Genomic DNA, 25,313 nt, shown 5'->3' with positions numbered 1-25,313 from the left:
GTGATGTGGGTCTGGCCTAGGTAATAGTATTAATGAGAATTGAAAGAAAGGACCAGATGTGAGGTAGACATTGTCTATGTAAAAATCATCAGAACTTAATGACTTCATGAGATGTTGGGGGGAAAGAGTCTCAGATGACTCAAGGGTTAGGTCTGAGTGAAAGAAAGAAGCTACCATTGAAAGACTTGGGCAAATTGCCATGGAACCTGGTTTCTGCGAGAAGCTACTGAGTGCTGTTTTTGACTTAAAGATGCTTTCTAAAGCCAGCTTAGAGCCCTTCCTTTGTTTAGAGAATTTTAGAACCAGAAGTTAATTTGCAATAATGTCTGAACATATAGGTAGCAATGTTTTGGAGTGAAGTTTTGGAGATAGAGTAGGACTTGGAAGTTGTCTGAATAGAGAATAAATATGCCTTGAGCATGAATGCAATCTGCAGGAAAGGAGCAGGTAGAGGAAAAAAAACAAACAGTTGAGGACTGAGCACTGGTTATGGCCACTCACTTACTGAATGAGAAGACAGAGTGGAGCCAGGAAAACAGGAGAAGGGAAGCCAGAGGAGTAGAGTACTTTAGAAACCAAGAGAGGAGAAAGTTTACATGGGGAAAAGACTGAGAATTAAATACATGCAGGGAGGATAAGAACTGTGAAAAAGCCCCAGAGCATGCCAGAGAGGACTTCACAGATTGGCAGATATACTGGAATTTCCCAAAGCCTCAGAGATTTTTGTTGGTTTTTTTTTGGAAAGGATTTAGTTTCCACTGTAAACATATTATTGCACTTTTTTTTTTTGCTGCTTCTTAAAAGATTAATGCACCACTTAATTCATTTATACACTGGGTGCTCTCTAAATTCAGATTCAAGTATTTGACATTAAATCACTCCTGAGAAAATTTGTTTTTTTTTTAGATCTTGCCATATTCAGAAGTTGCTGAAGTTCAAGAGACAGTGAGTAATATATGGTGCTATGTTTGGAATGTTAACATTTTTGTATTTTTTGAGGATTTCGAGTTGGATTCTTAAAATATATTTTTCACTGTATTTTATCATAGATGATTATGTCATTATACTAAGTAACTCATGTAGATTGAAAAGATCACTTTAAAAATGTTTTCACTTTTTCCAACATGTGAATGGATTTAATTTTTTTTTTTACTGTAAAAATAATGCATACCAATGGGGGCATATTTAAACAATACAGAAAATATAATAAAATTCTACCTTCTAGAGGCAACCACTTTTAATATTCTGGTGGCCTCTTTACTAAGTTTCTTCATATGTATATGTCTTACATATGGAATTTTATAAAAATGGAGTCGTACAAACTTTTTATAGCCTATTTTTAAAAGTCAGTGTATAATGAATGATGTTCAGTCAGTGGGAAAAAAAAACTTTAACGGCTACATAGTATTTCATTGTATGAATGTATTGTTTAATAATTACTGTTTTAGATTACTGTAAGTGATGTGATAAATATCTATGGACACATCTTTTTAAATATTTTGGATGATCACTTTAGTGTACATTCCTAGAAGTGCATTTGCTGAATCAAAAGTCTGATTAGGTTATTTTAAAATAACTGCCTGGCAGGCCAGTTAATATTCTCTAACAGTGATAAACTCTAGTTCCTAGAAAAATATTTCCGTAAAATATCTCCTGTAAAACTGAGGGATAAATGTACACAATGTGTGTTTTGCAGTTGATTGCAAAAATATGAAAAGTTCAGTTGAATGTAGAAAGAGGACTCCTGTAGGAAGAACAAACAAATCTCAGATGTGTTTTAGATCTCTCACTGAAGACTCTTACTCTAAGGGCCAAAGATAACACTAAATAGAGCACTCTTGGGATGTTTTATATAATCCTCCTTCCAGATTGTGGCTTCTGAGAACCAGCTGCAGAAGGATTGCTTCTATGAATACAACTTGATCAACTATGATGGGGGAAGAGGTGCAACTTGCTTGAAACTTTATTTTCAAGTTGTATCAAAGCTGTTTGTGCTTTGGCTTAAGCTCAGAAGATGGCTGAAGTCAAATCGATATGTATGTTAAGAGTGAGGTGCTGTGCTTAAGGCAATGGAATCAAGCTATAGCTCTTACGGGATTGTTTCTGTGTTATAAGGTGGTCGTCTATCCTGAATTGCTTATGACTAAGGGGTTTCCCAGGATGAAGGGTGTGATTTTGAACTTCTACCTATTCCTTTACACTTCTGAAAGTTGGCGAGTTTTTTGCTAGTTATAGATGGCGTGACAAATATTTAGAAGTAGATTAAATAAAATCCCATTTTTGCATAATGCTCTTATCCTGAGATTTGTAGACTAAATTCAGTAAAGATTTAGGTAATGGCTATATTTCATGCTTTTAGTTAAAATAGTTAATAGTATACTAATTAATAATAAATAGAAAAACTCTAGGCATATTGCTATTATTTTATCACTTTCAGCCCATACTTTCTGCCAAAATAGAGAATCTGTTTATTGTTGAAATGACTGTGTGGACATTTTTGAAGGGATAATGATAAATATGATGTTATTCAGTTAGAGAAAATGTTTCCATCATATCTTTAATGGTCTTTTTTTGAACAAGCTGAGGTAAAGTTCCTGGATTCTTTTGAGTTTCTAGTAGTATTTTGGTTCTCTAACAAAAGCCAAGAAGAGTTGGTTAGCTTTTTATTTTTTAAACTATCTTACAAGATACTTGTGTAGAATGTTTCCACATCATAATTTCACATTGTCTTTATTCATGTGTTATACAACATGGAACTGTGCAAATTAGGCCCAGGTCCTAAAAGCAGTAAAAGTAAGAAGTGTAGTATGCAATTTAGCCATGCACACAAGTGATATAAGTTACTTGGTAAAATTAATATATAATCTTCAATTACTTATATTCCATTTCCCATTGGCATTACTTATAGTCAACTCTGGGATGATTTCACTTGTATCCTAGTTAAATGCCTTTTATCCACAACGTTCTGGGGAAGGTGTCTGAAGTCTTGCTTATTTTTTTATTGTATTTCCACTTTTATTTAGAGTGTTTCAGCTTAATTCTTAGTTCTGTTGTTCCATTATAATGTATGTTTTCTGGTGCCTATTCTTTTATTCTGTTGCATTTTTTAGTCTCCTGTGATTAGCCATTCAGATCATATACCCTAACTGTCACATACATAATTTATACTGTTTCTTACCAACCTGAACCTTTCTCTGTACAGGTGTGTATGTCCAGTTGCCTACTTGACGTTTTGACGTGCATGTCTAACAGACATTTCAAACCTAACCTATCTCAAACTTAGTACTTCTGTTTCTTTCTGTAAACTAACCCCTCTCATTGTCCTTTCCATCTCAGACAATGCAGTTTCATCCTTCCAGGTGCTCAGATCCCAACACATTTATCATTTTGATTCCTTTTTTTTTTTTTTTAAACCAAAACTTCATACTTGGTCTGTTTGGAAATCCTGTTGGATCTACTTTATTTTTTTTAATTTTTTTTATTTTTTTTATTTTTTTAAAGATTTTATTTATTTGACAGAGAGAGAGATAGTGAGAGCAGGAACACAAGCAGGGGGAGTGGGAGAGGGAGAAGCAGGCTTCCCGCCGAGCAGGGAGCCCGATGTGGGACTCGATCCCGGGACCCCGGGATCATGACCTGAGCCGAAGGCAGACGCTTAACGACTGAGCCACCCAGGCACCCTGGATCTACTTTTAAAATATATTCAGAACTCAACTACTTCCTCTCACCCTCACTGCTACCACCTGGGTCCAAGTCTTCATCTCTCCCCTAGATTATTACAGTAACTTCCTAACTGATTATACTCCTGTCCCTCTAGTCCACTCTCAACATAGCAGCCAGAACAATCCTGTTAAAATGTAATCAGATAATGTCACTCCTTTTCTCAGAAATCCAGCGGCTCCCCATCTCATTCAGAATAAAGCCAAAGTCCTGACTAGGTCCTACATAATCTGGCACCCATTTACTTCTTTGACTTCATTTTCTACTACTCTCCTACTTGTACTGTATTCCAGCCTCTCTGGACTTTTTACTATCCTGCAAGCCCTCCAGACTTGCTCCCATCCCAATCCTCCACTCTACACTTGTTCCTCCCTCTGCCTAGAATACTCTTCCCTTTCATGTCCTTATGGTAAACTTCCTCATTTTATTCAGTCAATTCTGTAGTGAAGTCTTCTTAGGCCACCCTGTCTTAAATTATAACTCCCTCTTCCTTAACCTTTTATGTGTCCTCGTTCTCAGCTTATTTTTTCCTCAGTATTTATACTATATAATATGCAGCAAATTTTTACTTGTTCAGTATGTTATTGTTCATCTCTCCCAATGAACATGACTACCACAAAGGGCAAAATTTTTGTCTTTTTTGTTCACTGCTATATCCCTTGGTGCCTGAAATGATACTTGTCCATATAGTAGGTACTCATAAATATTTGGATGGATCAATCAGTGATATGAATAGTGTTTATTTTGATTCTTCAGTGTCTCAATATGAAAAAAATTAGATTAATACAATCAGATTTATATGACGAACATGCTTGAAGTTATACTGTTGGAAGCATAATTTGAAACAAATATCAGAAGTTGCTGTATATGCTAGGGATTATTTTTTGGAAGCAAACACGCAAGGAGTACAGCTGCAAAGAAGTTGATATAATGCTGTTAATTAACAAAATTTGAGATTATGTATGATGAAAGTGAACTTAATCGTTTATCCTAAATAGAAGACCAACTAAAAAACCTTCAAAAATGACTGGCCCTTCTGAAATTAAATAGTCCCAACTGTGCATATATGGTTAGAACTATTGTTCTCCTTCAAGAAATTCAGATTTACTGGTAAATCTAGGGAAATTATTCATATCAATATAAAAAGGTATTTTTAGAGCATGTCTATGAAATATTTGTCAAGTTTACCATGGTTGACTCTGTCAGTTTCCTTCTTTTCCATTTTCCAGTATCATATTAGTTATTTATTGGTACATAACAAATTATCGAAAAATTAAGTGGTATAAAACAACAAGTATTTGTTATTTTATAATTTCTGTGGGTCAGGAATCCAAGAGCAGTTTACGAGATGTCTCTGGCTCAAAATCTCTCAAATGGTTGCAGTCAAGCTACTGGGGAGGGTGTGTGCTGCAGTCTCATCTGAAAGCTTGACTGGGTGGATGGGAGGGCAAAGAGGGCCAAGGCAGGAGATTTATTTACAAACTCAAGTAGTAGTTCTTGACAGACATCATTCCTTCAGCTCGTGGGCCTACCTACAAGGCTGCCTCATGACTCTGCAGTTGGCTTTCCCTAGGGAGAGCAAGAGACTATAAATAAGATGGAGATCATAGTCTTTTTACTGTGTAATCTTGGAAGTGATATCTGTTCACTTCTGCCATATTCTATTTATTAGAAGTGATTCAGTGAGTCCAGAATACTCTCAAAGAGAGGGGATTATACACAAAGACATGGGGATCACTGGAGCCTTTTGTAGAGGTCTCCTACCACAAATACTTCAATCTTTTCCCACCTGTTTGCTAGTTGTGGTAACATGGCCATCAGTAATAAGGACTTGAGCACAATTAGTTCATTGTCATTACAGCTGTATTTTTTTAGTTTATCTGTGAAGCTGAAATCAGTTTATAGAATGGGCAACTACAGAAAAATGACTAGAGCAAATACCTTTAAAGGAATTAAAACACAATTTTGAGCATTAGGGAAGCAACAGGACCAAGATTTTTCCGAAGGAGGCAAAACAAACAACTGCTACCTTTCTTTTTAGTAACAGGTAATTAAGATTCCTTCATTCCCTTTAAATAAAAAGCAAGCAGTAATGTAATCAGTGGGAATTTTTTATTTTTGCTGTAACTTTGGTTTTGATGTTACTGTACTTGGTATTTGGAATGAAGGAAAGCTAAGGACTCTGTTTCTACCAAGGGAGACCAAAACACTTGTCTGTAGGCAACATTTAGCATAATATAAGTAGGCAATATTTAGCATAATGTTGTATGTTAAAATAGTTACCAGACAAAAGGTCAGTAGTCTTTTACCGTTTCTTTTAGTTGATTGCGAGTTACTCATTTCAGAATTGGGTCTTCGTACTTCCAAGTGACCAGTAGCTCCACGTGCCAACACTTCATATTTAGTGGGTCCTAAGAAAATTTGTCTGACAATAAAATTGATCAGTTTATCATTTCTAATCAATATTAATATTCCTCTTTTTTTTTGCCATTTGAGAAAAAATTTGTTCTACTTTGTTGATGTCTTTGTAAAAGCTCTTTGCACAATGCTTGGCATATAATAAGCACTCAGTAAATGTTCCTTTCTTTTTATAGAAGAAACAGACTGAATTTCTATGTAGTGTTAAGTGCTTTCATGGCATGCAGAACTAATATTTAGTAGTGCATGGGTGTTATAGATTTTTAAACCATTTAAATTTAAAGAATGAACAACTTTGGGCTGTCCCTTACATTTCTAAATAATTTTACCACTCCTAACCCATACCTTGAGTTAAAATTGAAAATAACTTTTGATTTGAATAATTTTCAAAACAAAATACTTAGTTGATTTCATTTTTGTCTTTCCATCTTTGTTTTCCAAAATTTAAACAAATATTTGATAATACTTAAACCAAGATCTTTTTATGTGTGGCAAAGGAAATTCCATGTGAATTGTGATTATTAGGATTGATGTGCATGTGCTTTCTACTTATAAACTAATGCTTATTTTCCTTGTCCTTTTGTTTCACTGCTGCTTCAATCCTGATGCATTTTGCTTCTTCCTGGTTTGGATTGTATTTGTTTGCTGCTCAATTACCCTGCATTTAAAGCTTCTTGGTGATAGCAAAGATGTCCTTGGGCCATCAAGTAAGTAGCCAAAGTTTGAATGGCATATTTGGAGACATAATATTTTGCTGTGTACTTATGAAAGGCATACGGTATTTCTCTTTTGATTATTAAGTCATCTACTTTTCTTTCTAGGCACTGAAATTCTAAGCAAAGAATATAAATGGTCATTCAGTGACCATCTGCTCTCAGTGCCCATCTGAGATTGATAGTGTTTGTATATTTACTTCTTGATTGTCTAAAGATGGATTATTTATTTAGCTAGTTATCTAATTCATAATTCAGGACCTCTTCTTCATAGTATTCCTTTCTACAATCTTCATAAAGCATAGAGCAGACTTCTTTGAGACTGGACATGGTACAAGAAATTCACTACCATGTGAAAATGAGAAATATTGTTTTGTTTTTTCATAATCTTTACATAATAGATAATTTGGTTATGAAACACATTTATTTGTACTTTGGGGATTTCATAAGTGAAACATGTTTCATCTTAGGGATTTAGAAGATGTACCCATTAAATTTATGTCTGAAAAAAAGTTTTTTTGGCCAGACACTGTGCTGGCTTTGGGGCGGATATGATGAGTAAAACATGTGCCCTGCCCTTAAGGATCATGATAGTCTAGCAGGGAAGTTTTACCCATTAATAGATAATTTCAGAGCATTGTAACAGAGGCAACTTTTGTACTGAAAAATCATAGAATTACTGAGGTGAAAGGAGCCTCAGATATCATCTAATAAAGCATTAACTTTGTAGATAAAGAGCCTGAAGCTAAGGACTTAAAGGATCAAGGAGTTAGAATTAGTTACTAGCCCAGTGTATTCTTTCCTGGTTTTAAAACATCATAATGAAACCATCAGTTTGCTAAATTCAGATCTAACCAAATAATTAAAATATTACTGTGTCATAAATCAGATAAAGATTTAAACTTTATTGAAGGGAAATGTAGAAATTTTATTGATTTAGAAAGTTTTAGTGTTTATTCCTAAACAGTTATTTGACCACTGCAAGTCAGTTTACTGCTCTGGGGCTCTTTTTTTTTTTTTTTCATTGGCTAAAGAAGGGGCTGAGCAAGATAATGGCAAGCATTTTTCTAGTTGTAAAATTCATTGGTATGGATTGGTTGCTATTTGTCTCTAATACTGATTATAGTATGTATGTAATTTTTTTCTAAAAAGAGACAATTTAAAGTAATATGCTAAAATTCCATTTTAGGGGTGCCTGGGTGGCTCAGTCGTTAAGCGTCTGCCTTCGGCTCCCAGGGTCCTGGGATGGAGCCCCACATCAGGTTCCCTGCTCAGTGGGAAGCCTGCTTCTCCCTCTCCCACTCCCCTTGCTTATGTTCCCTCTCTCACTGTGTCTCTGTCAAATAAATAAATAAAATCTTTAAAAAATAAAATAAAATAAAATTCCTTTTTAAAGGGGCTAGGCCTAGCTGGCTCAGTCCATAGAGCATGTAACTCTTGATTTTGTGGTTATAAGTTCGAGCCCCATGTTGGGTGTAGAGATTACTTTTTTAAAAAAATTTTATTATTTTTTAAGATTTTATTTATTTCAAAGAGAGCACAAGCAGGGGTAGTGGCAGGCAGAGGGTGAAGCAGGCTCCTCACTGAGCAAGGAGTCCGATACGGGACTCAGTCCCAGCGCCCTGGGATCATGACCTGAGCCGAAGGCAGACGCTTAACTGACTGAGCCACCCCAGCATACCGAGTATAGATATTACTTAAAAGTAAAAATAAAATCTTTAAAAAAAAAAAATCCTTTTTAAAATTCTTAGTTGCAATAATTCATAATATTTTAAATATATTATACCTAGCATTATTAGAATAGCAGAAATTTTAAAAGTTGAAAAAGTATACAGATATCAAAACATTTTTATGTTTTCTTGGCAGCCTTACTTGTGATACCTGGCAGATATCTTCAGTGGATTTTCCAGTTACTTTAGTTACTTCATTTTTTAGATGTTGGCTCAAGTGAACTGATTGGCAGTGCTGAACTGAAAAATAGAATAGAATTTTTAATACAAGTTACAGTGGTTCTGTTTTAGGAATTGGATTTTATAAATGAATGGAGGTCTTTAATTTCTACTTGGAATAGAAGAGATTTATTGTGGTTACATATTTTCTGCATACACAAATAAGAATATACAATATATATTAGAGATGAATTTATATTCTACTCTGTCAACTATTAAAAGGCTAAAGCTATATAATTATTTACTGGAGATCACATATCTTTGAGTGAAAAGTAATTTCATTAATATTAGGATCAGTACTGAATGAAAAAACTCTAATAATATATACAAACATACTTCGATTCTTTAAGTATTTGAGAAAAGGTACACCATCTGTAAGGGGAGTCTTATGATTTACATAGAGATTATTTATGACTTATTTAACTTTATCTTAGCTTCCTTAGATTAAGGGCAAACTCCAGACTATGAAGTTTGGAAAATTCTTCAGATTTTATATTGATGAGTTGACTTAATAAAGTAAGATGGTAGTTATAGAATCATATTCTCCTTAGAAGTTACAGCTGGTATGTTAATTATGTTACTATTAATTATTCCAGTGTGGTTAGTTTCTACTATACTTAAGGTTAATAATGCAATATGAATAGCAAAGTAGGTTACTTTATTTCCACTATAAAGTAGAACCATAAGAGGGCACTGTTATGCTATCTTTAGTAGGTGAGGCAGTTGTGTCACAAAGTATTCTGGAATCATGCAGTGATTCATTTGTCAAATATCAGTTGCATTTAGCAAGTATTTATTGTCAGTTTTAGGCTAAGGGGTACAGATAAAAACAAAGTGAATGCCCTTCTGGAGCTTACATTCAAACAGTCTTAAGATTATACAAATGATGTAGGACATCAAAATGATTTTTATATTTTGCAAATCCTATTGTCTGTATAGTTGTTAATGTTTGCAAATGGGATAAGAGAATAAGAGGAAAAAAATCCTAAATTTTTTCTAAATATTCAGTATACTCTGTATATTGCTATTTCTATAATCAAAATCATAAATAGTAATACCTCTACTAGTAAGGAGTTAGAAGGAGATGGATACAACAAATTTGCACTTCTTAGACTATTTCCTTCTTTATATAGTGAAGTTATTCAAGATATACATACCTATATCTTACTTATGGAATACTGAAGCATACTTTAATTCTATTAGTTGTTCTTCTCATAATGTATTTTAAATTAGCCTAAAATGTACTGATGTCTGATACCACAGAAGAATATATGTAGCATATATAAATTATGTATGATACTACAAAAGAAGATATATAGTATATATAAATTATAAAGCATAATCATCCAGTGAATATGTGTTGAACCTACCACTCAAGAACTTGAATCTTTAAAATCCCTCATGTTCAACTATGTGCTTCTTCTCTCCTCTATCCCTGTTTGCCTGCCCCCAAGAAGTGATGACTAGTTTTTATTTTTTATCATTTGCTTTTTTAAAAAATGTATTTTTTGATATTTTTAAATTCCATATGTGTCACTAAGTTTTGTTGGTTAATTTTATGAGTGGTATGCTTTATGTCATATTCTAGAACTTGTTTTTTGTGTTAATATTTTCAAGATACAACCATGTTTGGGGGTATAGATACAGATCATTCTTTTTCACTGCTGTATGCTATTCCATTATATGCATATACTGCAGTCTATTAATCCATTTTATTTTCAGTTGATGACTAAGTTGTTTTGATTTTTGCTCTTATGAACATTCTTGTTGTCTCTTGGTAAATGCATATAAGAATACTATTTCTAGGTATAAAGCTAAAAGTGGAATTGTTGGACCCATAGAGTATGCTGAAACTCAGTTTTATAAGGTAGTTCTATATTGTTCTCCAAAGTGCTTATATCAGTTTATTCTCCAGCAACAGTGCTTAAAATGTCTCATTGATTCCCATCCTTCTCAGCATTTGGTGTTATCAGGCTTATTAATTTTTGTCAGTTTTACTAAGTTTAAAATATTTATTTCATTGTGATCTTAGTTTGTCTTTCTCTGGTTACTAAAGAGGATGAACATCTTTTTGTATATTTATTGGCCGTTTAATTTCTTCTTTCATGAACTCACTGTTCAGGTCCACCCCTCCCTCATTTTTCTTTTTCTTTAATTAAAATTTTTTTTGTATGGAGATACAATTGACAAATTTATATTAGTTTGTATATATTATTAGAGTTTTTTCATTCAGTACTGATTAATTTATTAATTAATTTATATTAATTAACATACCAGCTGTAACTTCTAAGGAGAATATGATTCTATAACTACCATCTTACTTTTTCTTTAATTAAAATTTTTTTTGTATGGAGATACAATTGACAAATTTATATTAGTGATGATTCAGTATTTGTATATTTTGCAAATGGTCACCACAGTAAGTCTAGTTAACATCCATCAGCATGCATAGTTAACAGATTTTTTTTCCTAATGAGAACTTTTAAGATTTTTTTTTTTTTAAGGATTTTATTTATTTGACAGAGAGAGAGAGAGCGAGAGCACGAACACAAGCAGGGGGAGTGGGAGAGGGAGAAGCAGGCTTCCTGCCGAGCAGGGAGCCCGATGCGGGGCTTGATCCAGGACCCTGGGATCATGACCTGAGCCAAAGGCAGACGCTTAACTGACTGAGCCACCCAGGTGCCTGAGAACTTTTAAGATTTATTCTCTTAGCAGCTTTCAAATATGCAGTATTAGTATTAACTATAATCATCATGCTGTACATTTCATTCACATGACTTATTTATTCTATAACTGAAAGTTTATACCCTTTGATTTCCTTTTTGCCCACTTGTTACCCCCCTGCCTGTGTCTTTTCTCTGTATCTATGAACTTGGTTTTTGAACTTGGATCATACCATATTTGTCTTTCTCTGTCAGACTTATTTTACTTAGCATAGTTCCCTCAAGGTCCGTCCATGTTATAAATGGCAAAATTTCATTCTTCTTTATGGCTGAGTAGTAGTCCATTCATTTGTCAGTGGGCACTTAGATTATTTCCATGTCTTGATTATGGTAAATAATACCATGCTATGGTGAACATAGGGGTGCATATATCTTTTTGAATTTTGTTTTCATTTTCTTCAGAAAAATATACAGAAGTTGAATTGCTAGATTATATGGTAGTTTTTGTTATTAACTTCTTGAGGACCTTTCATGCTGTTTTCCATAGTGGCTACAACAATTTACATTCCCACCAACTGTGCATAGGCAGTCAGGTTTCTCCATATCCTTGCCAACACTTGTTATTTCCTTTTTTTTTGAGAATAGCCATTCTGATAGTTGTGAGAAGATAATCGCTCATTGAGGTTTTGATTTGCATTTTCCTGATGATTAGTGATGTTTAGCATCTATTCATGTACCTGTTGGCCATTGTTTCCTTTGGAGGAGTGTTTGTTCAGACATTCTGCCCATTTTTAAGTCAAATTTTTTGTCTTTTGCTGATGAGTTGTATAAGCTCTTGATGCATTTTGGACATTAACCCCTTATCAGATATATGACTTGAGTACTTTCTCCCATTCAGTAACTTGCCTTTTCGTTTTGTTGATGGCTTCCTTTGCGCTGCAGAAGCTTTTTAGTTTGAGGGAGTCCTATTGTTTATTTTTGCTTTTGTTGCCTCTGCTTTTGGTGTCAGATCCAAAAAACCATCACCAGTTCTGATGTCAAGGAGCTTACTGCCTGTGTTTTCTTTTAGGGAGTTTTAGGGCTTCAGGTCTTATATTCAAGTCTTTGATCCATTTTGAGTTAATTTTTGAATATGATGTATGATAGTGGTCCAGTTTCATTCTTTTGCATGTGGCTGTCCAGTTTCCCCAGTATCACTTATTGAAGAGACTGCCCTTTCTCCATTGTGTATTCTTGGCTCCTTTCATGAATTAATTTGACCATATATGCATAGGTATATTTTTGGGCTATTCTATTCTATTCTGTTCTATTGTGTCTTTTTTTTTATGCCAGTATCATACTGTTTTGATTATTTTGATTATTGTTTTGCTTAGTTCTGTTTTATAGTTTGAAACCAGGGAGCATGATGCCTTCAGCTTTGTTCTTCTGTTTCAAGATTATTTTGATTATTCAGGGTCTTTTGTGGCTCCATACAAATTTTAGAATTTTTTGTTCTATTTCTGTGAAAAATGCCGTTGGAATTAAAAAACTTTTTTTTTTAAAGATTTTATTTATTTATTTTAGAGAGAGAGTGCATGCATAAGCTAGGGGAGGAGGAGAGGGACAGGGAGTGGGGAAAGAATCCCAAGCTCAGCGTGGAGCCCGATGTGGGGCTCAATCTCATGACCTGAGCTGAAACCAAGAGTTGGACACTTAACCGACTGAGCCACCCAGGCACCCTGCCATTGGAATTTTGATAGGGGTTGCATTGAATCTGCAGGTTGCTTTAGGTAGTATGGGCATTTTAACAATATTAATTATTCCAATCCATGAGCATGGAATGTCTTTCCATTTGTGTCTTCTTCAGTTTCTTTTATCACTGTCTTATAGTTTTCAGTGTACAGGTCTTTAATCTCCTTGGTTAAATGTATTCCTAGGTATTTAATCTTTTTGATAGATCTCTAAATTTTCCTATTGAATTGTTGGTCTTTTTCCAATTGATTAATAGGGTTATTATTATTTTTTAACATATTCTGGATACCAACCCTTTGTTAATTGTATATGTTGCACGTATCCTGTTTTTCTTTTTAACTTTTAATGGTACTTTTTGATTAAAATCTTAATACAGTAGAATTTATTTATACCTTCTCTATGCCAGAACCATACCAGGACTTGAGGATTTATGGAAATATAAGGCAGACAAAACTCCCTTCTCTTATGGAACTTATGGTCTAGTGGAGAAGGCAGACAATAAACAAATGATTTCAGACGGTGATAAGTGATAATTTCAGTGATAAGAGCTACAATGAAAATCATGTTTGATAAAGTGATAGATTATAATTGTGACAGGGTGCACAGTAACCCAAAAAAATTTATAAATTATATTAAAATTAAGAACTTATCACATGTACCATGAAGAGCTTTTCTGAAGAGATGACATTTGAACACACACAACAAATGAGGGGGTCAATGGTGTGACCGTCTGGGATAGGAGTTTTCTAGGTAGAGGGAACCAGAGATTTAAAGGCCCAGAGACTGGGGCAAAATGGCATGTTTTGAGGAATACCAAGAAGGCTATTATAGCTAGAGCCAAGTGACTACAGAGGAGAATAGTAGAGAATGAGGTTGGAAAGGTAAGTGGGGGGCCAGCCACTTTTGAGTTCTTATGCCATGGAATTTATTGCAAGTATAATGGAAAGCCGTTGAGGATATTTCTGCATGGTGCAAATCTGATTCATGATTTACAAAGATTGTTCAGGCTTCTATGTAGAGAATGAATTCTACACAAGCAAGGAGCAAGACAGTAAGTCTGGAGACTAGGTAAAAATCTGTTGCTATGATCCAATGGAAAAGCAGTGGTTGGCTTAGAACAGGGTGGTAGTTGTGGAAGTGGGGAGAAGTAAAAGGATTCTGGATGAATTTTGAAGGTAGACTACAAAGATCTCACAGATGAATTGGATGTGAAGCATGAAAGAAAGGAAAAATAGAAGAATATATCTAAGGTTTTTGGCTTGGGAAAGTGGGGGAGGAGAGTAGTAATTCCACTAACTGAGATGCAGGAGAGGCAGGTTTGCAGAATAAGCAGAATCAAGAATTATGCTCTGGATAAATTTGAGATGCCTATTAAGTAATAGAGGTTATTATAAGGCAGGTAATTGGACATGTGAGTTTAGTTCAGGGAGGGATATAAATTCAGGAGTCTGTAGATTCTTTTTTTATGGACTTGATGGGAACATAAATTTTTTATATCTTGGGTATTAAGTGAAAGTTTTTTTGAATTTGTACATTGAAATTTATAGAGCTAAAATAGAATTCTTAAACTTTAGCACAATGGGAAACAATTTGAATTTAAAGCAATTGATTTAAAAGATGTGATAAAAATGTGAATGTGAAATTCTGGTTAAGTTAAAAATTAAATCTGTAGTGAGGACAGAATCATTCTCCCTAAAGATAAAGCTAAAGTTTTTATAGGCAGAAAGCACAGAAACAAAATGAAAGGAGATGGAGATCCTGGGGCACTGTGGATTTGGTCACAATTTGCCCTATTTCTTCATTGAGTGTGTTTCTCTCTTCTATCCTCTCTGCAACTGGAAATTGCTCATCTTTATTAGTAGCTTCGTCAAATAGGTGAATAACAACTTTAAACACTATTTAAATTGATTATTGGGGCAGCAAGCTTTTAAGAGATTAGACTTTGGAACCAAATGCTCCTAAGTTAGACCTCTTACCTCTATTACTTAGTCTTAGGCAAGACGGTCTCAAGTTTTCCTATCTCTAAAATCATCTCTAGAAATCGTACCTACGTTTCATGCAAATTAGAAATTAGAGTATAAATTCTAGTGAATGTAAATATTTTATGCTGCTACTAATTTGTATTTTTTCTGATCACTAATGAAGGTTGACTATCTTCATATGTTTATTGACCATTTGTATTTCTTTTATGAAATGAATTTGTCTCTTGTTTATTGCTTTATTGGCAAATATAAAGAGTTAATAGAACATTGAAAAATGCATAGTAACCTTGGATTACCTTTCATTATCAGTCGACTGTGTGTTTTCATTTTTATAATGTCTGTATTTTGTGTAATTTGACTCATGCATGCCTATCAGTTTCTCTTGGATTGATGGAAAACTACAATTAAAAGAAAACAAAGCAATTATGCAAATTAAAGTATGGAGTTGGTAAAATGAACGTAACCATTGAGGCTATTTCAGTCTTTGTTCTATTCCATGTTATTAACCATGCCATTTTGTAAATCTGTAACATAAGTACTAATTCTTTTTGCCTTCTTTCCTTGAGCTGTGGTAGCAAACAGTGACGAATCTCAACTTCTGACACCAGGAAAGATGAGTCAGCGCCAAGGGAAAGAAGCTTATCCAACACCAACCAAAGATTTGTACCAGCCATCTTTTAGTCCAGCAAGTCCTCATAGTCAGGGTAAGAAATTGTGCTTTTAATTTTGTTGTTGTTTTAAGGGGAGAATGACATTTTAGGTCTACCATAACTATTTGTAACTATTTGGTTTTATAGTGTTTTTTTAATTTGTTTTGGTCATCCATTATACTCTTGAAATGAGTTTATTTTCCTTTAGAGTCCTTTTAATTCCTCTTATATTCTCTAGTGTACTTGGTTACTTATACTTTTCTTCTAATTGAGAGATTCTCAAACTTTGTGGTCTCAAGACTCGTTTACTATGTTAAAAATTATTGAAGACCTCAAAGAACTCTTACATGGATTAACCTATTGATAGTTATTATAAATTAGAATGAAGACATTTTAAAAATGTTTATGATTCATTTAAAATTATAATAATAAACCCATTACAGGTTAATATGAATAACATTTTTATTAAAAAACAACTATGTTCTTCCTTACCTTTTCCTCAAAAAAAAAAAATTGAGAAGAGTGGTATTCTTTTCCCTCATGGTCGCTCAGATTTGGCACTTTTGACATTTGGGGCTGGATAATTCTTTGTTGTGGGGGGCCGTCATGTGCATTGTGGGTATATTTAGCAGCATCTTTGGCCTCTACCCACTAGATGATAATAGCACTTTCTCCAGTTGTATACAACCAGCAATAGCTCTAGACTTTGCCAAATGTCCCAAATTGTCTTTGGTTGAGAACTACTGTCATACAATTTTTGTGAATCTCTGTAATATCTAGCTTAAGAAAAGACACCTACATGTTCATATCTGCTTCTGCAGTTCATCTGTTAGGATGTGATGGTTTGATTGAAGTATAAGAATAAAATCTGGCCTCAGACATATATGTAGTCAGAAAACGGAGGATTACATTAATAGCTTTATACATAGTTACAGATAGTATTCTTTGATACTACACCAAAATTTGACAAGTGGTAGTTTCTTAAATATTGGTTGCAAAATGGAATCTGAAACATATCAATAATCTTTTCATACTCTCTTAAGTTAAAGTCCATTGCTCTATCTTGAACTTTGAATAGCTCTTTACTCATGCATGATTTTTTAACATCATGCATTAATCATTTGGGAAGTAGTTGCTTACTGAATTATGCAGATCTATTAAGTGTTGACACATTTTAAAATACAATACAAAGATGTGCTTTATGCATACTTCTCTTGTCATACAGAATATTAAAACCATGTGTACTCAGGGTTTAAGATTAATAATTTTTACTGTTTCATCAAGAACATCTATAAGTGAAACTGGCCTTTTACTTTAAGTGCATGGCAGTGAAGAAATCAGTGACTACTAGTTTGGTGCCTGTGCCTTGATTTGTGCTAAGGTGTCAGCAGTTTTACCCAACATTGCTTTTGTACCATCAGTGCAAATGTCAACACAATGAAAATGTATTATGGAACTAGTTTTGACCTTGCAGACTCTCTAAAAGAGTCTTGGGGACTCCCGGGGATTATGGATCTCACTTCCTAATTCATAATTGATAAATTTTGTGTATTGAATTCTGCTTTTTAGTAAAGTTTATTTAATCAGATGCTTTGAAGTCTTGTGGTACTACAATGGCTATGGTGGAAAGACTTCTGCTTTTAAAACTGAGCATTTAAATTTGGTGTTTGAAAGCTAATATGCACTGTTTTTATGCCAATACCATACTGTTTTGATTACCATAGCTCTGTGTTATAGTTTGAAACCAGGGAATGTGATGCCTTCAGCTTTGTTCTTCTTTTTCAGGATATTTTGATTATTCAGGGTCTTTTGTGGTTCCATACAAATTTTAGAATTTTTTTGTTCTATTTCTGTGAAAAATGCCATTGGAATTTTTTAAAAAAGATTTTATTTAAGCGAGTGTGAGCGAGTGGTGGGGAGGAGTAGAGGGTGAAGGAGAGAGAGGGTGAAGAGAGTCCCAAGCAGGCTGCACTCGGCAAAGTTATCAAATACTTTTAAAAATTTAATTTGGAGTCTTAACCATCACAATATCTCTGTATAATTAGTCAGGTTTTGGTGTTGTGATTTTATAATATTATTTTTTTTTTTTTTTTTTTTAAGATTTTATTTATTTATTTGAGAGAGAGAGAATGAGAGACAGAGAGCATGAGAGGGAGGAGGGTGAGAAGGAGAAGCAGACTCCCCGCTGAGCAGGGAGCCCGATGCGGGACTCGATCCCGGGACTCCAGGATCATGACCTGAGCCGAAGGCAGTTGCTTAACCAACTGAGCCACCCAGGCGCCCTATAATATTATTTTTTAAAGATTTTATTTATTAGAGAAAGAGAGCTCATACACAAGCTGGGGGAGAGGCATAGGGGGGAGGGAGAAGCAGACTCCCCCTGAGCAGGGAGCCCGATGCAGGGCTCCATCCCAGGACCCTGCGTTCATGACCTGAGCTGAAGGCAGCTGCTTAACTGACTGAGCCACACAGGTGCCCCAATGATGTTGTGACTTTATGAATTATTCTTTGAAAGTAGGATTTAGTTACTTCTTTTTAATGAATATTAATTGGTAAATAGTAAGTTGCATGATCATTTTCTAGTTTATTTCAGTGGAAAATTTTTTCTAGTCAAGTGTTTGTTGGAAAATTTTTATTTACCATTGTTGGAACTGGAAAAACTTTATATAAAAACAAAAATAATTACTATGTTAACATTTATTGTATAGTTGTTGAATATATTTTGGAAGTTAGCATTTTTGTTGCCAAAATGCTTTTTGAAGCTTAAAAGTGGATATATGGTACACACTGGTATAAATAACCTTCATTAAGATAAAATTCTGGATGGATGTAGTTTATGTGGTTTTTCCGTTCTGTGCACCACAATTTTGACTGTAATAGATTCATCTAATTCATGTGTCCGTGTACTAGAATATTTAGAGGAATTCTTTAACTTGGGACTTAATGAAGAAAAAGGTTAGTTACTAATAATTAAAACTACCCTCATTTATATTTATCATGAACATTTTCAGACAAACGGAATTTGAGAGAATAGTACAGTGAACACTAACATACTCATTAGGTAGATTTAGGAAATCATTAACTTTTTCTCATATTTGTTTCATTTATTTGAGGGTGAGGCTGGAATATTTAGAATAAGTTACAGACCTCATTATATTGTATCCCAAAATATTAATGCAGTTAAAAACATTTTCTTACATAACCATTAAGGCCTCTAACAGAATTAGTGATAATTACTTAACATAAGCTAATACCTAGTCCATATTCAAATTTCCACAATTGTTCCCACATCTCTTTACAGTAGGCGTATTACAGTAGGCTGATCCAAGAAAGGTTCATAGATTGTATTTTGTTTTTATTGTCATTATATTTCCTTTAATCCCAAAGAGTCTCCTTGTTTACTTTTATTTTCTCTTGTTACTTTTGGCTTTTTTTGTAAAACTGGATCAGTGTTCCTATGGAATGTTTTACCTTTTACATTGGATCACCTTCTTGCAGGATTATTTAATTTGTTTTTCTATCTTCTATATATTCTGTAAACTGGAAGTTAAATGCAACATTGATTGCATTCAGATTGAACATTTATGGCGAGATTATTTTGTAGGAGATGTGTACTGTGGAGGGGGGAAATGTATCTGCATCACATGAGAATTCACTTAATGTTTGATTGTCCCACTGTTAGTGACTTAAGATTGATCAGTAGGTTCAGGTGGTGACAGCCCTATCCTCTAAAGTTGCATCCTTTTTCCCCTTCCGACCTGAAAGTAAAATAGATCCAGTTGGCACCTGCTAAATAGTCTTTTCCCCCATCAACTTTTTTCTTAAGGATGTAAGCACCCTTTGATGACTATTTAATCAGTTAAAATATTAGAGGTTGAAAAATGGTGATTTTCTAATTCTGTCATTCTTTTTACATTTGTTACTAAAATTTTTCTGTAAAGAAGAGATCTTAATTGTAGAGTTACTTGGTAAACATTAAAATATAGTTCCTATAGGAAAGGCAGGATAAACGGTTGTTTCTGTCTGAGAACCCATATTTAGATTAAAGAGATGATGTAAAGTCTGTTTCCAGTGGTGACACATAAATTTTTTTGGCCTTTAAAATTTTTGTAATATGATAAAGAACTCGTACATTTTAATATATTCTTTGTATTTCAATCATTGGTAAAATGAAGATAATAATAGTACCTAGCACATAAGATTTTTATAAGGCTTAAAATGTTAGTACATATAAAAAGCCTAGAACATAGCTTGGTAAATAATAACCATTCATGACAGCTGATTAATAAATAACATTTATTATTAATATTATTTTAAATGATTCTGTTTGGGTTAAAAGCTGATATTTCAGTTGTTGCTGTACTTCAGCATCTTACAGAGGCTCATTTAGAAATTTTTTTTAGCATGGATGGCCCGTGTAAACCTCTAATTTTTGCATTTAAAGCAGCTGCCATGTCAGTTATATCTTGATTTGCACCTAAGTGTTCCTGCATTAGTTACAGGTAAATTAATATTTGTGGAGTGAATTACATACTGAATGTTCTTATTTATTAAAGTCAACCTGTTGGCTTTGTGTAATGCAAGATATCTCCCTCTGGTTTAACTACTGAAATGCTATAACATAGTTTCCAGGTGTCAAATTTGTTTAAAATAAGATATATCAATTAACTTTTTTTTAAAAAAAAGATTTACTTATTTTAGAGAGAGCGAGAAAGAGTGTGTGTCCATGAGTAGGGGGTAAGGGCAGAGAGAGAGGGAGAGAGAGAATCTCAAGCAGACTCCCTGCTGAGCGAGGAGCCCTACACAGGGCTCCATCCCACAACCCTGAGACATGACAGGAGCTGAAACCAAGAGTCAGACGCTCAGCAGGCTGAGCCACTCAGGTGCCCCTATATCCATTAACGCTTGATGATGATGGGCATAAACTGCTGTAGGAGATTAACAAATGTCCTGTGAACCTCTTTGAATTGTCTGCCACGTCTCAAATACTCTTGCTTAGTATTATCAGCTTCTGAATGGAAGGAGAGTTCCAAAAACTTATTGACAGTAATAATGACTAACATTTAATGCTCTTTATTTCTCTAAGGGCTTTTTACACGCATTAGTTCCTGGAATTCTTGCAGTAACCTTATGGTGTATAAATCATTCTCCCTGTTTCACAAGTGAGGAAATTGAGCAATTGGTAAGGGTAATTTCCTTGCCCCAGTTCACACAAATAATATATGATAGAGTTTGAATTTGAACCTAGATATGATTCCAGAACTTGGTTTTGTTTGTTTGTTTTTTAGTTTCAGTGAATTAGTCATTAAGTTTTTTGACGCTCAAATTTTCTAAACTTTTAACTTTGGCTCCTGTGTCTTTTGATAGAACTCCCTAATATGTAGAATGCTTTCTGTGGAGATTTTGAGTTTTCTTTTTCGTTTTTGTTTTTGAGTTATATATAACAGTGCAATTACAGAGTCAGGTGGTGAGTATATATTTTACTTTATAAGAAATTGGCCAAACTAGTTCCAAAGTAGTTGTACCATTTTATATTTCTGTTAGCAGCATATGAGCATTTCAGCTGCTCTGTATTCTCAACCTTTTTTATTTAGCCATTCTAGTGAGCATGTAGTGGTATCACATTGTGGTTTTAATTTGCATTTCTCTTATAACTAATGATGTTTATCTTTTCACATACTCATTGGCCACTGGTATATTTGAAGTGTAAGTTCAGAGTTTTTACCTTTATTTAAACAACCGGTGTGTTTATCTTATTATTGAATTTTAAGAGTTCTTTGTGTATTTCAGTATCATGCTTTGCTAGCTGTGTTTATTGTATTTGCTTTAAGTTTTGGCATACCTTTTCATTGTACAAATGATTTCTTTCAAAGAGTAGATGTTTTTTAGTTTTGATGAAGCCCAGTTTATCATTTTTTACCCTATGATTCAAGCTTTTTTCCCCCCATCTCTACTGAAGAAATCTTTGCGTACCCTAAGGTTGCAAGAGAACATTTTCTGTGATCTCTTCTAAAAGTGTTACAGCATTAAAGCTCTGATCTCTCTTTTCATTCTTACTATTATATCTGAAGCCAGGTCTTTATTATTTCATACCTATGTACCACACCCTCCTAATTCTATTAGGACCTTGCCCTCCAGTATGCTAGGCTCATCTTTCTTTCTTTTTCTTTTTTCTTTTTTCTTTTTTTTTTTTTTTAAGATTTTATTTATTTATTTGAGAGAGAGAGAATGAGAGAGAGAGCATGAGAGGGGGGAGGGTCAGAGGGAGAAGCAGACTCCCCGCCGAGCAGGGAGCCCGATGCGGGACTCGATCCAGGGACTCCAGGATCATGACCTGAGCCGAAGGCAGTCGCTTAACCAACTGAGCCACCCAGGCGCCCTTTCTTTTTCTTTTTTTAAAGATTTATTTATTTTAGAGAAAGAGTGTGCACGTGTGTGCAAGTGGGGTGGGGGCAGAGGGAAAGAATCTTCAAGCATACTCCCTGCTGAACGAGGAGCCTGACGCAGGGCTCAGTCCCATGACTCATGAGATCATGACCTGAGCTGAAACCAAGAGTGTGATGTTGAAGTGACTGAGCCACCCAGGCTTCCCTCAGGCTCATCTTTCTTAACAAAACAACCTTGTGTTAAGGTGAGATTATTATGGGAATGGGGCTTTTGTAGATGTATATAGGCAGAGAGTACATAGATCCTCTGAAGTAGGTCTCTGAGGGAAATAATATGAATAAAGAGAAATAGAAAATTACAAATGAAAATACAGCTTTTGATTATTCAAGCTTGTAACCAAAAAGTTCACTAGATGCCTGCAATTCTGTTGCTCCCATTCTCAAAAAGTTGACAGTTGACTGTTGCTTAAAGCAGTGGCTGCTGAGTCTGGCTGTGTCTGAGAATCACCTGGGAGCTTTGCTTAGATACAGATTTCTGCTCCAGCCTTATGAAATCTCTAGGACCTTTTTTTTTTTCCCTCCTCTAGGGTGAGGCCGTGTATTTATAAAGCTCTCCAAATGTCTCTTAATGTAGTAACATTTGGACAAATAGTCGAGAGCATAAATTCCAGATTCCATAATCTGGTAGTCAGGACTCCTAGTTTGTCTGATTTTACAGTACCTTTCCAATTTCATTTTGTGTTTCCCCTCATCATGAACCCAGCAAGATGGCTTTCTTCTCTGTTCCCCAGTTTGACTATGCTTTTATTTACCCTGGTCCTCCATTATGGAATGTCCTCTCCCTTCCCTTTGCTTATCTGAATACTTCTCAAATCCTAGGGTGCCATTAGTAAAACATGACCTCAGAGTAAGGATCAGATTAAGAGTGCTTCTGTAAGATTTTATGTTGCAACTTCAGAAGGATTTAAGGCAATGTCTCTTGGATCCTTTCAGCTAGACAAAGGGCTTCAAAAGGTCTTAAAGGTGTACCTTTTAGAATATCTCAGCTAGCCAAAAGAGCTTCTAAGGCTCTTAAGTCTGCTCTCATATAGCACCATGACATAGCCCAAAGTAGTGAATAGTCTATCTCAAAGAAATTTGTGGTTGTGGCATCTGTTTCATTGAGGTTATTCTAATAAAATTCATAAGAAACTCAAAAAGTTTTTACAAGAATGATGCTAATGGAAGCACCACCAGCTTAGATGGAAAAGGATAGACATATTTCAATTAAGTAGAGCCTTTTGGGGGGAGGGGGGACTCCCAGTCTTGTGTGGGCATGAAGCAAGCTGAGAAAGCTCCACTGTTGCAAACATGGACCATTTCTTAAGAAAGAGGAAGACTGACTCGGAGAATGGAGCCAGGAGCCCAGAGGGCAGAGTCAAGATTCACAAAGGACTATTTTCAAAGAACATGACTGTTCTAATCAAACTGCTGATGACATGTGCCCAGCAGATTTCACAGTTGCTATGGCACTGTTGTGCCTTCTGTGTAACTCATTATCCTCTGCATCTTTTGAACTCAAGTGTCCTATCCCTGGCAGTCCTATCCCTGGCTTACTGCAGTGGGGCAAATAAGTTATTTTTTGAGGTGATAGGATCTTGGTTTAAGAGGAGCTATAGCTGAGGAGTTATATGTGAGGAACTAAACCCAAGGAGTACCATTTGCACTTGAACCCGATTTAAATAACTAGATCCTGGCCTTACAGCCAGTGCTATAATAGGATGACATTTTGGTTGGGGGGAGATGATGAGTATATTTTACATGTGGAAGGAATATGAATTAGGTGGACTGTGGTGTATTTCATTTTCAAAGATGACGGCAGTAATGTCTTTCATCTTACATGACTTCTTTTTTTTTTTACTGTGTCCTGCAACTTGCCCATCAAGAAATGGACTTTATTCTTTTTTTTTTTTAAGATTTTATTTATTTTTTTTTGATAGATAGCACAAGTAGGCAGAGAGACAGGCAGAGGGAGAGGGAGAAGCAGGCTCCCTGCTCCAGACGTGGGGCTTGATCCCAGGATCCTGGGATGTAAAATATATTTCTCAAGTCATGAGTTATAAAAAGTTTGGGAAGAATTGAAGCCTGAAAAAAGTAGTTGGAATACCATCCTAAAAAAAAATGTCAACATTTAAGGATCTGATGGAGAAAGAATTGGTAAAGGAGTGTTGTAGCCCAGAAGAATGAAGCAGATGGTTTTATGAAGGAGGGCGAGTGACCTGTAGTTTTACATACAGCTCAGAAGTCAAGCCAGTTAAGACAACTGAAAAATTATCCATTGACAAGATGTGATTTCTTGCTTTTGTGAAATCAGTTTTAGGGAAAGTGATGAAGGCAGAAGCTGATAGCAATAACATTTAGTAAGAAAGATAAGGAATTGGAGACGGTTCAGATAGCAGACTCTTTCAGGAATTGTGCCCTTGAAGGGGCAGAAAGTGTATGGTAGCTAGAGAAAGACATGGGGCAAGAAGGAGATGTAAGAAAGGAGATATTTGAGCGTGTCCAGACATTCAAAGGATAAAGTCAGTAGAGAGAAATACAAAACATGTGAGAAAGATGGGGGAGTTAATAGGGTAGGTCTCAGAGGAGGCAGCAGGGATGGGATCTAGTGTGCAGGTGAAGGGATTGACAGGACTAGGAATACAGCTGGAAAGTAGAGGAACCATGTTAGTGGGGGTGCCAAGTAGTGTTCAGTCCTCAGTTGAGGTTGGTATTAATCTGCCTCAGTGTGAGATTTTCATCTGTAAGGTTAGGTTTTACTAGGTATGTGCAATAAAAGTAATCATGGCAGAGTAGGTGTAGGATGCTGGCAGGGGAGTGGAGGTTTAATGGGTGAGTTTGGTGAATGCTTTGGTGGGAGGGGGGTAGGAGGAAATGTCCAAATTAGTGGACAGCTTAAAGGCATTGTATAAGTAAGCGGTTGTGGGGGCTGAGGCAAGGGTTCTCCAACAGATGAATACTGAAATGATAAAATAATTGAGGATTAATGTAAAAGGAAGAAAGGTATAGAGAGTAAATGTCATTGTCATTAAACTCCTCATGACAGCTTGTCCTTTTTTTTT

At 35.0% G+C, this 25,313-nt stretch overlaps 1 protein-coding gene across 7 annotated transcripts in view; it reads left to right on the top strand.

The window, feature by feature from the left end:
• Positions 1-25,313, top strand: part of OSBPL8 (oxysterol binding protein like 8) — a 156,822-nt gene that overhangs the window by 65,313 nt on the left and 66,196 nt on the right. Inside the window, exons 3-5 of one of the 7 annotated variants that reach the window (XM_036099828.2) lie at positions 907-945; positions 6,809-6,845; positions 15,752-15,880. In XM_036099828.2, the coding sequence (XP_035955721.2) occupies positions 907-945; positions 6,809-6,845; positions 15,752-15,880 (205 nt within the window). Of the gene's footprint in view, positions 1-906; positions 946-6,808; positions 6,846-15,742; positions 15,881-25,313 lie in introns of all 7 variants that reach the window. The other 6 variants (XM_036099827.2, XM_036099830.2, XM_036099829.2 and 3 more) reach the window with 6 other exon arrangements.

The sequence above is a fragment of the Halichoerus grypus genome, chromosome 6, assembly GCF_964656455.1.
Source record: "Halichoerus grypus chromosome 6, mHalGry1.hap1.1, whole genome shotgun sequence".
Lineage (NCBI taxonomy): Eukaryota > Metazoa > Chordata > Mammalia > Carnivora > Phocidae > Halichoerus > Halichoerus grypus.
This window is presented reverse-complemented; position numbering and strand designations above follow the sequence as displayed.